We start from the raw sequence: 17162 nt of genomic DNA, 5'->3' as shown, positions 1-17162 counted from the left end.
TTATTTTATTTATTAATTTAGTTTATTTGAATTTGAATAAAATCATATGGAATTTTTTTTTTTATGAGAATAAATTGGAAGTCGTATTTGTAATCACGGGTCATGATTTGTTTTTATTTTGACTGACCCATGTCAATCCAAGTCAATAACTTTGAGTCAGCAGAGGTAAAACCAACATTTGGAATATGAGCAATACAGAAGGTCACATTCACATCGTTGGGTATTTCAGATGATTTGTGAACACGAGGTTAGCCAATAATAAGATAATGAATCACTTTATGGTTGTGATTTATCTGTAATCGCTATATTACGTCCATTCATCGCTATTGATTTTGACATAATGGATTTTATAAGATATGTCAATCCACTATGAGTGATATGGAGGGGGAATTGGCTCGTGTCTCGTCTGTCTTTGTAGATAACAGCAGACGATGACGGACGAGTCAAGAGGAGAGGTGGTGTGAAGAAGTGATTTGGGTAGATTGGAGGTGATAGCATAAATGGAATGAGGTGATTAGGAGGTGGGATGGAAAAGGAGCAGGAGGTAGGTTTCATTGGTGTGAAGAGAGGTGGGAGCACACAGGAGATATAGTGGAAGAGCTGAGAAGAAGGATGGCGAACGCCAGGGTGAAAAAAAAAGGAATGGCAAGGACAGGAAAGGATATCAGACAAAAAGCGGCAGACAGTCCGCCACCCCACAGTCACATCACACAATTTACTGTGTTCTGCCTCATAATGTTTTATAGCACAATCGCTGATATCACAGTAGTCAGTAGTGATCTAATTTCACAACTCATATCCTTCAGTAATGTGAACACAAAGGGAGAGGCAGAACCATTAGCGGCGTCCAGTGCTCATCTGCTGCTACTCATGCATAATTGGCTTCCACGGAAGGAGGCAAAAAAGGGTAAACAGCAAGCGATCATATTAACTCCACAAAGTCCGAAGTGAAATTGGCTAACAATCACGGCAAATGATAAAGGAAGAAGGGTTTGAATTCTAATCAGGCTCATTTCTGCGATTGTACATAATAAATAGGAAACATTTATTTCCCCACGTGTCAGCATAAAAACGTAAAGGAAAAAATACATTCACATACACGACATAAAATCTGATTAGGATCATATAACAGCCACCCAATGAACCCACCTTCACGAGGTTGTTAATGTTCACTTTTATTTGAAAGGGGAGTTGATTTTTTGTATTTATAGCTAAGTGATTATTTCTCCCCTCTACGTTAAGGGAGCAATAAAGCTCTACTTCCATATTTTTGCACTCATGAAATCCAGTGACTCAATTGATGTGTCAACAAGGTAAATTACATTAACCCTTACATGCACGAGTGACTGGACCCTACACTCTTCCATAAGTGGGTCAAAAATCACCCAATCAATGTGTTTTTATGCCAATTTTGCCATTTTGGTTAGGAATAATCATTTGTATGATATTCAGTATTATATTTAGGACCACACAAGAATGATTTCATGTTAGAAACATCTTCATTTTTCACTTTTTTCCATCTTTGAAAAAGAAAATGACCCCGTACAACAATTGAAAATGTGAGGATCCATTGTGTGTTACATAAAGGTAAGTTAAAAAAAAAGGAATACCTGGAATATGAAATGATAACAATTTTTCATTACAAAGATATTTCAAGAAAACAACCTCACCGGGTCATTTTTGACCCACTTATGGAAGGTTGGGGTAGTAACACAAAAACAAAAAATTCTTAAAATGTATAAAAGATAAGTTAAAAATGTGAACGGCATGATATCAAAAACATGTTTTTTGAGGAATACCTGGAATATGTAATGATAAAAAAAAATTCATTACAAAGATATTTCAAGAAAACAACCTGACCGGGTCATTTTTGACCCACTTATGGAAAGTTAGGGTAGTAACACAAAAACAAAAAATTCTTAAAATTTATAAAAGATAAGTTAAAAATGTGAACGGCATGATATCAAAAACATGTTTTTTGAGGAATACCTGGAATATGAAATTATGAAAAAAAAATCATTATGAAGATATTTCAAGAAACAACCCGACCGGGTCATTTTTGACCCACTTATGCATCTAAGGGTTAAACCATCCTTCCAATGTATGATAGGTGGAGGTGGGGGGGTACATTGTTAAGTGTAAGGGGTATTCCCAGACCACTAGATGGCGTGCTTTCCTCTTTACACTTAAGCTGTCCACCAGTCAGAATGACATAGGAAAGCCATTGTAGCTGTATGTGTGACTGACATGCAACACATAAAAATCCCAGTCTCAGTTTTTTTGGGAATTATTTCCCTGCTCCTGAAGCTCCTTTTCAACAGATAGCTCATCAAGACAGTAGATTTACCCAGGGAGAGAAAAAGTGAAATAAAACTGAAGTCTTCTGAATCTTTATCTAGACACTGACTCGTTCATATTCGAAAGGCCGAGCGCCATCGGTGATATTGAAACGCATAATAAATAGTGAATAGGGTGGTCGTTTTCAGGTTCAAGGATTCACAAGTGGAAGATAAAAACAACAAGAGACGCCATCAGTGGGAGGTTTGCTGCCAGGAGCTTTAGTGCTTCGGTATTCATTCTCTAAACAAATTAGCGGTTGCCATTGTGTATTTCTAAGTTTTCAAGTTCAGTTGAAATGAAAACATAATAATTAAGCTCATGTATTTGGCTACCTTACGTGTAAATGTGCAGGATAAATAATGGCAATATTCACACAATCTGACAAAATATCCTTGCATCTGAGACATCATATTGACTGTGTGAGCTTCACTGCTTCTCAAGGGCAAGATAAGAGCATACTTTTCTCTCAGCTGCTGTGTGTTCCTTTTCTTTCTCCCTCTCTCTCTCTCTCTCTCTCTCTCTCATCCTCATCTGTAGCAGATGGTGAAGACAAATCACTTTCTGCTGGGGGGCTGTAAGCATTGAGGTCAAGGTTTAAGGTTTGAGGTCCGCTGATAACCTGGTGATTTGGTGGAACGACATTGCACACAGTCTGTCTCATTAAATAAATACAAAAGATTACAGCAACATTTACCGATACCGATATTCATTGTGTGAATGCCCTCAACGGCTGATGTATTAGAGTATCAAATCATTTCAGTTTTTTGAAAAAGTTCCCAGATTTTACCAAAATCCCCCAAATCCACTGGATTTTCCCATTTTTAAAATTTCTCAACCAATTCAGATCACATCCAAGACAAATGGCTCTAATCACTGGTGAATTTGTTTTTCTGCAAATATTTATGGTCTGCGCCAAAAGGTGACCCCCTGGGGTCTAATAAACATCAAAAAACATAATTTTCAAACATACAAATAGCTAAATATACTAAAACACAAAGATATTCAAATTATGAAAGTAATACTGTCAATTGGTAACTACTGTAGGTGTCAGTATTTGTTGGCTGGAACACTTGATTTCTGGAACAACAGGCTTTTATTGCAGGTTGAAATGATCCCACAACAGGCCCAATAATAATAACATCCATCCATCTTCTGTTTATTCTCTCACAAGGGTCACAGGCATGCTGGAGCCTATCCCAGCTGTTTTTGGCCAAAAGGCGGGTACACCCTGGACACCCATAATAATAATAATAATAGTGTTGTTTAATCTATAGAGGGCTATAATAATGTTTTTTTTTTAAACTCGTGTTTTCTATGCCATAATATGTGGGGAGCCAATTAAGTCCAGGTCACCAGGCTGCTGGTTCCCTTTTCTGAGGCGCTGGACAGTTTGCCAGAACCTCATCAAGGCCGACCAGAAGTCGTGCTCCATGGCCTCGCCGAATTCTTCCCACACCCAAGTTTTTGCCTCGACGACCGCCAAAGCCGCATGCCGTTTGGCCTGACGGAACCCGTCAGCTGCTTCAGGAGTCCCACAAGCTCAATAATACGCCTTCTTCAGCTTGATGGCGGCTATGACCTCTGCCGTCCGCCTGCCACCACGACTGGCACCGACCACCTTGCGGCCGCAGCTCCATTCAGTTGCCGCAGCAATGGAGGCCCGGAATATGGCCCATTTGGACTCAATGTCCCTGAGTTGCTGTTTGGCACGTATGCATAATTGACAGTCAGGACCCTTTGCTCAACCCGAAGGCGTAGGGAAATTACCCTGACTGACCACTGACTATCGTAATGTCTCTCTGATGTACTCGTTCCTGATCCTATCCATCCTGGTCACTCCCAATGAGAACATCAGCATCCTCATCTCTGCTTCCTGTCTTTTCCTCAACGGTACTGTCTCTAGACCAAACAACATGGCTGGTGTCACCACCGTTTTGTATACCTAAAGTCGTGGTGTATAATAAATGTTCCTGGAACATTATTTGTTGGCAACATGCTGACAAACACACACTGGCAGGCGCCATGATCCAAGCCATTGTGTAGTGTGACAGTAAGCAGGCACGCTTAAGGCAGCTTCAGGATTAGCAAATTCAGCAACTTCTACTTCAGAAAACGTTAAAATGATTAGGCATACAGAAAATACATTTAGAATACATTTCATTGGACAAATATTAATATTTGTTTTATGTTTTTGTTCATGACTGCTCTGACTCTACTGACTAAATGAATGAAGTATTCTGTAACCATATTATTCAACACATCCGAAAAGGAGGAGGAAGAAGCATGAGCTAATCCTACCCCTTTTCCATCTTTCAGCAACCTACTTGCCAGGCAAGTCATTTGCACAGGGGATACAAGGGTCTGACCCCCAAGCCCCCAACAAAAAATCCAGCCAATATAACCCCCTGAATATAATCACATCATTACGATTTGATAAAAATATTCATTATCTTGCATTAATATCTTATTGATTGACTTTATTGATATCTTTTGCCAGCAAAACAGTACCTTTCCCAATCCCCTTTCTCAGCCTATTATTCACTTTGCTGAAGATTTGCCATGGATTGAGACAGCAGAACCGCAGAAACATGAAAAGAGTATTAAAAACATAAAAAGGCGAACAGACTAAAAAATGGCAAACACGATGTTGGGATTGGTCTTACGTGTTTTTCACGGTACACTGATCGTACCGTGGCTGTTTTCCACATAAGACATCATCTCAGTAGCGAAGGTATTTTACGGGTCAAATCACAGCTTGGCCTACACAGAAGCTAGGTATGGAACGGTAACCATGGTGATGACGGACGCTCCTTCAAGTGACATGATGTACCAGTCCTGCTGCAGCAGAAGAGGAGAGAAGAGTAGAGCGACTTCATGTTGTGTATCTGGACAAGATTGAAATATCTGAATGTATTTGCTTCAATTCGGCTGTGGTGTCACTCGTCACGAGTCGGGCACAACCAATGGGAGACCCACAGGTACGCCCTCGCTACTTGCTGATGATATCTTCACTTACTGTTGCATTACCATATATATAGTATGTATATTGTAGCGGCCTTGATGTCTTCTTTTTTGCATGTTGTGTTCTGGAGTGTCTGACTGTTTTGGGTGGCCGTGAATGCACCAGGGTTGGAGGTGTTTTGGTTTTGGGAGTGAGTTAAGGTTGCGATCGGGTGCCAGTAGCCATTATTGTGTGCAATAAAAAGCTTGTTATCGTGTTATTGCCCTCAGTCTTGTGACTGAATCAGCTACGACGCTGCACTGGTGTCAGAAGTTAAAACACTGGATGGCGTGGAGGCTCAGCCCCGAAAGTGAAGGCAGCAGGCGGTGGATGCTATTGGCGCCACGTGATGACGTGGGGTGGTCATCAGTTCCATGTCCTCTGCTTCGACCTTTGCAAAGCAACAGCTACATTTGAAAGCTTCATGGAAAAGGCGCTGTCAGATATGTCTCAAGAGGAATGTGTGGACCACTTCTACTTCCCCAGAGGGGAGTGAATGGGCTAGTTGAGCGGTTCTACAGAACCCTTGCAAAGCAACTCGTCATCCTCACAGCAGAGCATCAGAGCATCATCATATGTCGCAAAACCAGACCTTAGTTGTCCCTAAACATATTAGGAATGTGTACATGTCCTCTGGACACCTCGCTGTAAAAAAGATTCAATATCTGAGACATGCAAGCCTCCATCAGGCGTCCTCACCGGAATGAGTAAGTCCCGCCAGTGAGGGGGTAGCAGCTTATTTCTTATTGGCCCGCGACATTTAACAACATAAACCAACAACAAAAAAGGGGGGAAAGGAGCAAAAGGGCGTACAGTAATGTAACCAGAAAAAGCTGAAGTATTGACAAATAACTTACAATAACAAAAAGCTGACACTTTGTTTTTAAATACGTATATACATATAATCGTCCTTTTTTTTTGGCTTTTTACCGAGTATACAGTTTTTGATTTTTCAGTTTGTGACCCTCGGGGGGAAATTTTGGATATCCCCCACCTTACTTTGATTATTGTATAAATGGGAGCAATCAACTAAAATGTACATTTAATTAAATACGTATGCACTCAGTGTTTTGCATTGCTTTCCTGTTCATTCTTTAAAGGAAATGATTCCTCAGTACAATGACTAATTATTGCATTTGAAATTGATAAATATCTTCCAGTGCAGAAGTCAATACTGAAAATAATGAGGCCGCAAAACAAGTACAGGATGAGAAGATGTAAACATTCCCCTGCACAGTAAAAAAAAAATACCGCTATGGAGATCATAAAGCTGCAGATTCAGAGCATCAAACACTGAAATTGTCCAGGTTATGCAGATGAACACATGCATCTGATGTGATTATATTCCTTGGGCTGTGAAGCCCATTCAATGAACAGGAGTGTTATATAATACATTGAAGCAATCAATGAAGCATGAATATTTAAAAAGCTGTACAGCTATCCATACTGTGGGACTAAGTTCAATTTGCAGGCCATTAGAAATCATAGATACATTTATATGCATTTCGTGCAGAAAATAAACATTACTCCTACAAGGAGAGTGTGTTAGGAATCATTCTCAAACATATTTCCAATGTACACGTGGGTGTATAAATTCCTTACATGTTCCAGCCAAGCTGTTGACTCGCCTTGGGACAAGACTGCGTGAAAAGCCACAATGCCAACCCGGATGGTGTGTTTATTTGAACACAAATACATCCAAATGTGCATTTGTAGCCTTAATCCTGCTCTTAAAACAACACGGAGCAACACTGATCGCACGCCACCTAACATTCTCCATCAATGTCCACATCTGCTCCGAGCAGGGATCTCCATTCAGAAAGCCTGAAAACCACAGTGAACAGGTTTCGGTGTGTGAGCTGGAGTCAGTCAAAGCTCCCAGCACTCACAGAGATGGGTGTTGGGGGGGGGATTTGGGGGGTGTACAGCATTGAGGAGGTGGCTGCTAGAAGGCAAAGATAATTCACTGTGACAGAAATCAGAGCTGTCAGGACCACCATGACCAAGCAGAAAATATCTAGTCAAACCCACGGTGGAAGTCAGGGAAGGCGGGAAGGATGTGGGGGCTCAGAGAGAAAGAAAAATATACACTCCTTAAGACATTTCATGTGTGTGTGTGTGAGATTGTGGCTGTGTGAGTCTGTCAGGTATAAGCGCTATCCAGTTGACACATCTAAAAAAGAAAGGACAGTCAGGAGAGAAGCTTCCAATTAATCAAACCAAGACAAATGGTGGAGGTGGTAAACTAATTTGTAATTACTACAACAATTCAACAAAGACCAAGCTGGCATAGCGAGGTTTCTTTCCTCAAGGATTACAAATGAGAGGTAAACATACAATATTCTAGAGTAATTTTTAACAGTTTGACGCAATCCTTTTGTAAGCAAAATACTGAAATTTTAATGAAGCTGAATATTAATAGAACGTGGCGAGAAAGCTGATACTTTTGAACCGGTGAGAGCAGGCCACAGAGGCATCATTACTCAATGACGAGAGAAGGAGACACAAGGCTGGTCTCTAAATGATACGTGGTGGAAGAGGAGGAGGAGGAGGAGGAGGAGGAGGAGGGGATTGTGGGAGATTAAGAGAGCTGTTTGTTATACACCACAAAGCACCGCAGGATGTTTGGTGAGCTGCAGTCTTGTATGGGACGAGGAGAGAGCCAGTAGGAGGACCTTAAACTTGGCTGAGAAGATAGGCGACAGCAATGAAATTGTTCTTCGACTGCCTCGGGATTGAGGCTCTGAGAAGCAGATAAAAACTTGTTGGCATTCAATGAAGGATACTACTTCATAAAAGAAAAAAAAGCTGTAGTAAGTTTTTACTTTCATGTCAATAGGCGGTTTATTTTGGGTCCATGGTTCTGGTGGTCTTTTCAAAATCCAATTTTGTAGGAATGAGTGCGGCAAAACTGACATTTTGCACCTTTCGCTAAATTTCCTCCCATCAAGAGCATCATTATTACTTGCAGGAAGTGCTGATGATGTTCAACTTTAAGTCATCTGATACCAGCTGAGAAGACTTCTTCTCCTTTAAGGTAAATATGTTTAAATACTTGTATGACGTGACGAAGGCTAAATGCACTGCTGCAAGAAGAAAAAATGCACAAAAAAATGACACAAATTGCTGCATTGAACTTAGACTTGAAATACACACATTTGCTCTCTGAGTATCTGAATGCGTTTTATTTAGTTCAGGTCAAAGGCCTCAAATGGCCATCATAAAAAGATGACGTTTACTGGAGTAATGATACAGAAAGTGTATACGTACCTCCACAAGCCCAGGTAGCGTGACTAAAAGTGGACAAAATGGCGAGACATTCAGCATGGAAGCAGAGCTCTAGGTGGACGAAAACAGTGCAGCCCAGCCTTTGGCTAACTCTTGAGCCAATGTTGCAGGTCTCAGCGTGAGATCCCATGAAGGGATTAGAGTTCAACTGGTTGGAGTGTGTGATGGCCTGTTAAAAAGAGAATCAATGAATTAAACATGCATGTAATGTCTTCTCCATCAAGTCTCCTCAGCGGAATTGAATTAAATTCCATCGTTGACATAACAAACATTGACATAAAATCTTCCCTGCTGGAAAAAACAGCATTCACAGCATACGTTTTGTGTATAAGTTGTGTTTTCATGCTGGTAGCTGACATTATTATACACAGAAAAACACAACATATGCTGGTCATGCTAGTAGCTGGTCTTCTGGACATCACATTCCCCAAAATGTAAGCTTTTTCTTACAAAAACGAGACACATTTTGCATGAATAACTATATTATATACTAAATATACTATACCATTACTATACTAAATATTCCTTCATAGTGTATTTTCAACTATATATTAAACAAGCTAGCATATTGCTAGTAATGTACTGTATTATGCACTGAGTGAATATATGCATTTTTTCCAGCTAACATTATTTCTATGTACACAAGTCACAAACATATAAACATCAATATTGCATCAAAGTTATCCTATATACAAATGTGTGTGTGTTATGGAGCAAAAATGATAATTTCTGTTCATCACAGACACCAACTGGCGGATCCGCCATTTTAAACAAAGAACAGACCGGAAGTATATATTCCGAAAAAAACGGAAATATCAGCCTGTTCAAATACACCCACAAAACCACCTAAATCTTATCCAAACGTCGCAAAAACAGCCCTTGGTTGTCAACTAAGCTTATTAATAATGTGTACATGTTGTTTGTGACACTAAATGGACACCCACCTGTTAAAACAGTCATCAGGAAGTGAGCCGTGCACGAAATGTCAGTGGAATGAGGAAGTGCTATCAGTTATTTAGTGAGGGGGAATCGCTGCACTGCCTCCTAGTGGCAGAACTAGGAATGTCCCATTAAATAGAATGTGTTTGGCAAAACAGCTGTTTCAATGAATAATTGCTTATAATTACAATGTCCCAAACAAATCACAATTTTGCTGTTCTATTACTTCCCGATGATATATATATTGTTAAATGTGACACTAATTTACTTTGTGGACTTTTACACAAAGCTTATGTAGCTGATGACAATATATTGACCCACACTGGATTGATTTTTGCATCTTTAATGTACAAAATGTATCAAACTAAATCTTAATTTTTTTCTGTATTCTATTTATTAACAAATATAAGCAGATTTGTTCCGTTACTGTACGTAAAATGGACTAAAATGTGACCTTAAAGCGAGGCACGTGATTATGGCGTACCATTGCACCCCTAATGTTTACTGTTTTTATTCTTTTCTAGAAACCTGGAAAAATTCCACACCTACCAGGTGCTGACCTCTAGAAAAATGATCCCTGGAGCGAATCCCATTCCTATTCTGGCGCTCTTCTATCTCCTCCACTCCAGTGAGGAGACCTGCCCATCCATGTGTCTCTGCACATCCGACACAGTGAGCTGCAGCTCCAGCGGTCTCACCAAGTTACCCAAGTTTCTGCCCAAGTTCTTTGTCACGCTGGATCTCAACCACAACCATATATCCTGGTTGGGTGCAGGTAGCTTCAGCAAGATGTCCAGACTGGAGAACCTCCGGATGGCCCACAACCAGATGACCAGCTTGACGTACGGGCTGTTTCAAAATGCCTCAAGTATAAGATATCTGGACCTGTCCTCCAACAAGCTCCAAGTGGTGGAGCAGCACTACTTCCAGGGACTGTGGAGGATGGAGGAGCTCCTGCTCTTCAACAATAAAATCACACAGGTGGAAGCTGGCACACTGAGCGGTCTGAGCAGTCTGAAAAAAGCCTACTTCAGCCTCAACCAGCTCACCAATTTCCCCTTCTTCTCCATCCAAGACCACAGCCACCCTTTTCTGACCATGCTTGACCTCTCGTCCAATCGTATGACACATCTGCCATGGGAGGATCTGAAAGCATTGCCGAGTTTAGTGCAGCGGGGGCTCTTTCTCCATAACAACTCTCTTATTTGCGATTGCTCCATGTACAGCGTATTCTGGCACTGGGATCTTAGAGGGTACGACACGCTGAGGGATTTCACGGAGGAGCACATTTGCAGCATCTACGGGGACCCCCGTGCCTCCATCCAGTTCCTGCGACACACTCGCTTTTTCAACAACTGCACCGTGGAAGGAGCCGTCTCGCAGCCTGTAACTGTGCTCCTCTCTAAAGTGTTGGTTACAGAGGGACAAAGGGTCCGTCTGGATTGCCAAACATCCTTGAGCGGCGCCAATCTCTCATATACTTGGCTTACCCCCAAACAGGGCATCATCACCCAGTACAACATCAACGACACTCTAATGAGCATGTCTGCTAATGGGACCTTGGAGATGCAAGCAGCCAAGGTCAATGACTCAGGCCTGTATGTGTGTACGGCCGTGGATGGTATACAGGTACTGAATGCAACCAGAGAAATAAATGTGACCGTGCTCTTGCCTGCAGCAGAGTCCTTCAACACAGGTTACACAACACTGCTTGGCTGTGTGGTGACCATGATCCTCATCCTGGTGTACCTCTACCTAACACCGTGTCGATGCAGCTGCTGTAAGCAGCCCAAACCTCCAGTCATCCCGGTTGGGGCGTGTGACCCTGGCAACCTGACCTCGGTTTTCTCCCCCTGTACTGCAGATCAGCACAAAATCCACGGTAATAAGCATGTGGCGTTTATGCAGCCCATGTTGAGTGAGGAGGGACTCGAGTGGACGAGTGAAAGTTGATGATGGTCCGTTCTTCATCGTTCACCCAAGTGTTGAGTTCTCTTGTCAGACATCGGCTTTCTTTCCTGGATGTCACCAACGGTTCAGAATCACAAGAGGATCTTTGCCTACAAATGTGCTTTCATCCTTTTACATGGTCACATAAGACCTTAGAACTCTAACCCTGACACTAACCCTCTAACCCTAACCCCTAACTTTAACTCTAACCCTAATCCTCTAACCGTAACCATCTAACCCTAACTGTAAGCCCTAGCCATCTAACCCTAACCCCCTAACCCTACCCTAACCCCAACCCTAGCCCCTAACCCTAACCTGCTAACCCTATCCCCTAACCTTAACACTAACCCTAATCCCCTAACCGTAACCACCTAACTCTAACCCTAACCCCTAACCGTAACCCCTAACCATCTAACCCTAACCCGCTAACCCCATCCCCTAACCTGCTAACCCCATCCCATAACCCTAACCCCTAACTATAACCCCTAACTCTAACCTTAACCCTCTAACCGTAACCATCTAACCCTAACTCTAACCCTCTAGCTCTATCCCCTACCCGTGACCCCTAACCATCTAACCCGAACCCTAACCCTCTAAACCTATCCCCTAACTGTCACTCTAACCCTAACTCCTAACTGAAACCATCTAACCCTAACTCTAACCCAAACCCTCTAAACCTATCCCCTAACCGTAACCATCTAACCCTAACCCTCTAACCCGATCCCCTAACTCCAACCCCTAACCATGTAACCCTAATTTCACAGTGTACTCTGCATATTATTACTTCCTAATTATGATTCTATTATTTATTCATTCATTTTCTACCGCTTATACTCACGAGGTCACGGACATGCTGGAGCCTATCCCAGCTGTCTTCGGGCAGGAGGCGGGGTACACCCTGGGCTGGTATTATGGTATTATATTATTGTTAATCATGCATCCCAGCCATTGAATATGGCTCCACATAGAAACATGAGCCAGAATATTAAAGAGTGGTCATTACTTTGTATAGATTTCCCTTCATAGACGCACACAGCAACAGAGGAGATAAAAGACATGATAGCTTATGTGAGAACTCCATGAACAGAACACCAGAGTGCTGCATGAAAACATGAATCAATGACATGAAAGCTCAAGGAGGGTCCAATTGTCCGGAATCACAATCAAAAGAAACAAATCAATTCTTTTAGTCCAAGCCTCTATAATGTTTTTATCCTTTGGTTTAATCTTAGAGCAAACACTTGATCAGGGATCAATGAGATTAGATGTAATCCTTGCTATATGTCAAAGAGGAGGCATGAGGCTCATGGAAGAAAATATTGCGGCATAGAAGAATCATCCTGAAACCTTAGTTAAAACTGCCCTTGTTTCCTGTTTATGTTGTTCATGTGAAAAATTCATAAATTAAAAGAAATGACTTAAAGGGAAACTGCACTTTTTTGGGAGGAATTTTGCCCCTCATTCACAATATTTAATATTATTTCCCTTTTCTGTGCATTACAACACGAGAAAACTAGTTAATTTCAGCTAGCTTACAATGCTGTCATTGGGATACACCTATTTTGGCTATGACCCCCCCCCCCCAAAAAAAACTAATAACTGTTACACATACAAAATTTGATATATATATATATATATATATATATATATATATATATATATATATATATATATATATATATATATATATATATAATGTGATCATGCATTAATAGTACACTGATAGTATCTTGCCGTAGTTTGATGATTTAACACAATACCAAAACATTTTTTCTTGGTGCATTGATACACAATATATATGCTAGTATGCTAGTTCTTGGGATGGCTGTATCTTCCAGCAGCTAGCTTACAATGCTGTCATTGGGATACACTTATTTCGACTATGAAACCCCCCACAAAAAAACAACTGTTATACATACAACATTTGATATACATGCTGTGATCACGCATTAACATGTACACTGAAGATAACATGTAATAGTTGCAGTATCTTGACATTTAACACAATACCGAAACTTATTTTCTTGGAGCATTGATACATGATATATATGCTAGTATGCTAGTTCTTGGGATGGCTGTATCTTCCAGCAGCTAGCTTACAATGGTGTCATTGGGATACACTTATTTCGACTATGAAACCCCCCCCAAAAAACCAACTGTTATACATACAAAATTTTATATACATGCTGTGATCATGCATTAACACGTACACAGATGATAACATGTAATAGTTGCAGTATCTTGCCGTAGTTTGATGATTTGACACAATACCGAAACTTATTTTCTTGGCGCATTGATACATGATATATATGCTAGTATGCTAGTTCTTGAGATGGCTGTATCTTCCAGCACAAGGCGTGTGCTCCAGTCCTCAGGTAAAAAAAAAAAATGCTGAATGCAAACGAGCATCTTGTTGAGACTTTGTCGCAAAATCGAGAGCTAGGTATCCACTCTTCCGCAAGGTGTCTTATTAGTTAGTTAGTATCAATCAGTATTTTAAAGTGCAGTTCCCCTTTAAAAATCAATCAACAAGCAAACTCTTTGTGATAGGTTTCATTGCTCTATTCAAATAATTTTTAAAATTTCGGTACTATAATGATATGTATGTATCACCAGCGATATGACAATTGTTTTGATACTCAATAAACAACCGCAAACATAAACAAACATGAACATAAGGAGTAGCTCCAGCATATCAGCACAGAGTTTGTGTGGGTTTGTGTCGACGTGTCAATGACTGCCAGCCACATCCAAGGTTCAGTGATTGAGGTCCTGAGAAAAGTCAGCGTGGTATACAATTATATTTGATATGCATCAATGAGTAAGAGTATTTACAGCTGCTAAAACACAGTGCACATTCATTCAAGCATGTGCACAAAATTAAGCATCCGACAGTCAAGTCCGGCCAATCTTTTCTCACTGAGTGTTTGATCGCTACATTGTGCTAATGCAAATGCAAAATGGAACACAGCGGACAGGCGACTAATATTGACTCTCTGCAAATATTGAAGTATTCAGCCAAGCTATTATATCATTGGAGTATTTTAAATTTGAAATTGGGTCGGGAAAGATAATTCATTTCGTTTGTATGAAGGTGTTTGTTTCAGCTACTCTATGTTGTCTCATTGTCATTCGGAAAAGCATTAGCATTGTTCCCTTGTTAAAATAAAGTTGTCACATTCAAATCCATGACATTAAATTCATTTCAAACGTGATTTCTACATTATTACAAATACATAAAGCATCATTGTGATTTGTTATGTTGAAATAACGGGCAGCATCCCGGTCCCGTTATGTAACGTGTGTCGGACAGAGTTCTGCCAAACATTACATGGTGTGATGAGTCGGGGTAAGGCTGGAGTAGATTCACATGCGAGCAAAAACCAGGTGCTATGTTTCATTGTCCTTAAATCCCTCTAATCTGCCTCTGCTCTGTGGCACAGCACACACAGCTGGCTTGGGATTTATCGTTCCTGATTAACAGATGCGTTTCAACCTAAAGGATATGATGTAAGCAATTTTATCTGTTGGGCGCAGTGTAAATGGGGATGGGTGATCAACCCGTGAGAACGTACGCAGCGTTTCATTTAACCTTGCAACTACTTTCCCCGCGGTTACATTAGAACAAAAAAAAAAAAAGGAGGCTCGAGAAAGATTACAATAGCACAGATGGGCGACTTTGGAGATAACTCTGCAAAGTGAGTGCAAAAAAAGCTTCTTAATGGATTTCATAAAGTAGCACGACAAAAAATTGTCATTTTACTGAACGTTTGCATGTACTGACGTCTCACAAGTTCTTATAAGGAGACAGCAGCATCTGCTATTCTTGCGCTTTAGTACATCCATCCATTTTCAGGGGGATGCTGGAGCCCACCACAGCTGACTCCACCCTTGGACTGGTTGCCAGCCAATCACAGGGCACATATAGACAAACAACCATTCACACTCACATTCATACCTATGCACAATTTGGAGTCACCAATTAATCTAGCATGTTTTGGACAACAGGTAAACTGTTCATTATGGTTCAATAAAATGTGTAAAAAATGTGTACAATCATGTTATATGTATTAATAGGCAGCAAAGTAAAAGCGTAATCCCAAACGTGACCACTAGATGTCGCCATAGCCTCAACACGGTTGTTATGGAAAGCCTATGACGAAGAGACAGTTGCTTCCTGTGTTAAGAAAGGAGCACATTTAATAAACCTTTGAGTAAATTGTTCAACAAGATCCTGAATGTTATGTAAGCAATCTTTTTTCTGTTGCAAAGTCTTGTCACTCTGGTCAAAATAACAAAGTTAATATATAGAAGTCAAATTAATATTGTAATGCCCCTGGTTGTGGTAAAGAAGAGACTCTCACGTCGCCGATACACTTCAGTTGCATTATTAATTATTAAAGCCGGTTAACTCTGTAAACTATTGTTTACTCACACCAGGGCTGCTGTGGGTCACGACCCACGACAACACACGTAAACTCTCCATTCCACTCCACTCCAAGCTAACGCTCTCTGGTCTCTCTCACCTAGCGCCACGCCCAGCCTCACTCTCTCACTTGTGACGTCGCACGTCACCTTCCAAGCCCCGCCCTATTAAAGGGCCAAACACACAAAGTCACAGATATTACAATATATACGTATATGTATATGTATATGTATATGTATATGTATATGTATATGTATATGTATATGTATATGTATATGTATATGTATATGTATATGTATATGTATATGTATATGTATATGTATATGTATATGTATATGTATATATATATATGTCAAAGTGAATACATTACATTGTTAAAATGGCATTTTATTTGGTAAACATTGAAAAGTAGACTTGGGTTTACTGCGACCTTCCAACGCATGCAGTTCTGAAGTTGCTACTACTGTATTTTCTGGACTATAAGTCGCTCCAGAGTATAAGTCGCACAAGGCAAAAAATGCATCATTAGGTAGAAAAAAACATACATAAGTCGCACTGGAGTAATTTATTTTACAAACTACCGTATTTTCCAAAAAAAAAGTGGCACTTTTTTTCATAGGTTGGCTGTTCCTGCGACTTATACTCCAGAGCGACTTATAAATGAAAAAAGTTTTGTTTATGTTCCATAAACACTGGACACCTTTTGTGTTCATGTTTATTTTTAGTGTAGCTGAATAAGCATTGTGTTAACATATCTTACACCTATTCAGCCTGTTCTCTATTCTTTTATTGTTACAACTTGCCTTCCAAGATGGCGTAATGTCTGTTTTGGTCAAGTAGTTTGGGAAATAAATTACCCGCAAAAAATGTGACTTATACTCCAGTGCAACTTATGTATGTTTTTTTCTACCTAATTATGCATTTTTGGCCTTGTGCCACTTATACTCCGGAGCGACTTATAATCCAGAAAATACGGTAGTAGCAACTTCGGAACTGCTTGCGTTGGAAGGTGTGGTCCCATTGCATCACCTCTGACCTGAACTCCTGTGAACATGAACAGTCTGCATTCCGGGCACCCATCCGACTCTTCCACACCAGTGGCGGATTCTGACACCTTCCATTCCACCTCCCACTGGAGAGCCCCCCCAACACCTCGGCTACGGGTATGATGGTCCACATCAGCCGGGCTGAGCTCTCTGGAGAGTCCATCAGGCTTAA

The 17162-nt window shown here is 40.7% G+C and overlaps 2 protein-coding genes across 5 annotated transcripts in view; one reads left to right on the top strand and one right to left on the bottom strand.

Moving 5' to 3' along the window:
• Positions 1-16009, bottom strand: part of LOC131104027 (metabotropic glutamate receptor 7-like) — a 161916-nt gene extending 145907 nt beyond the window's left edge. The window contains exons 1-2 of one of the 4 annotated variants that reach the window (XM_058050720.1): positions 15954-16009; positions 8612-8798 (exon numbers count right to left, since the gene is read on the bottom strand). In XM_058050720.1, coding sequence (XP_057906703.1) covers positions 8612-8668 — 57 coding nt within the window. In that variant the 5' untranslated portion in view covers positions 8669-8798; positions 15954-16009. Of the gene's footprint in view, positions 1-8611; positions 8799-9573; positions 9860-12356; positions 13041-15953 lie in introns of those variants that run through there. The other 3 variants (XM_058050719.1, XM_058050717.1, XM_058050721.1) reach the window with 3 other exon arrangements.
• LOC131104029 (amphoterin-induced protein 3-like) lies at positions 7946-13114 on the top strand. The gene is made up of 2 exons (XM_058050725.1): positions 7946-8378; positions 10093-13114. Exon 2 carries the CDS (start codon positions 10139-10141, stop codon positions 11519-11521), a length of 1383 nt encoding a protein of 460 aa, XP_057906708.1. The 5' UTR covers positions 7946-8378; positions 10093-10138; the 3' UTR covers positions 11522-13114.
• Positions 16010-17162: the final 1153 nt, after the last annotated feature.

This window comes from Doryrhamphus excisus, chromosome 16 (genome assembly GCF_030265055.1).
Source record: "Doryrhamphus excisus isolate RoL2022-K1 chromosome 16, RoL_Dexc_1.0, whole genome shotgun sequence".
NCBI classification, from domain to species: domain Eukaryota; kingdom Metazoa; phylum Chordata; class Actinopteri; order Syngnathiformes; family Syngnathidae; genus Doryrhamphus; species Doryrhamphus excisus.
This window is presented reverse-complemented; position numbering and strand designations above follow the sequence as displayed.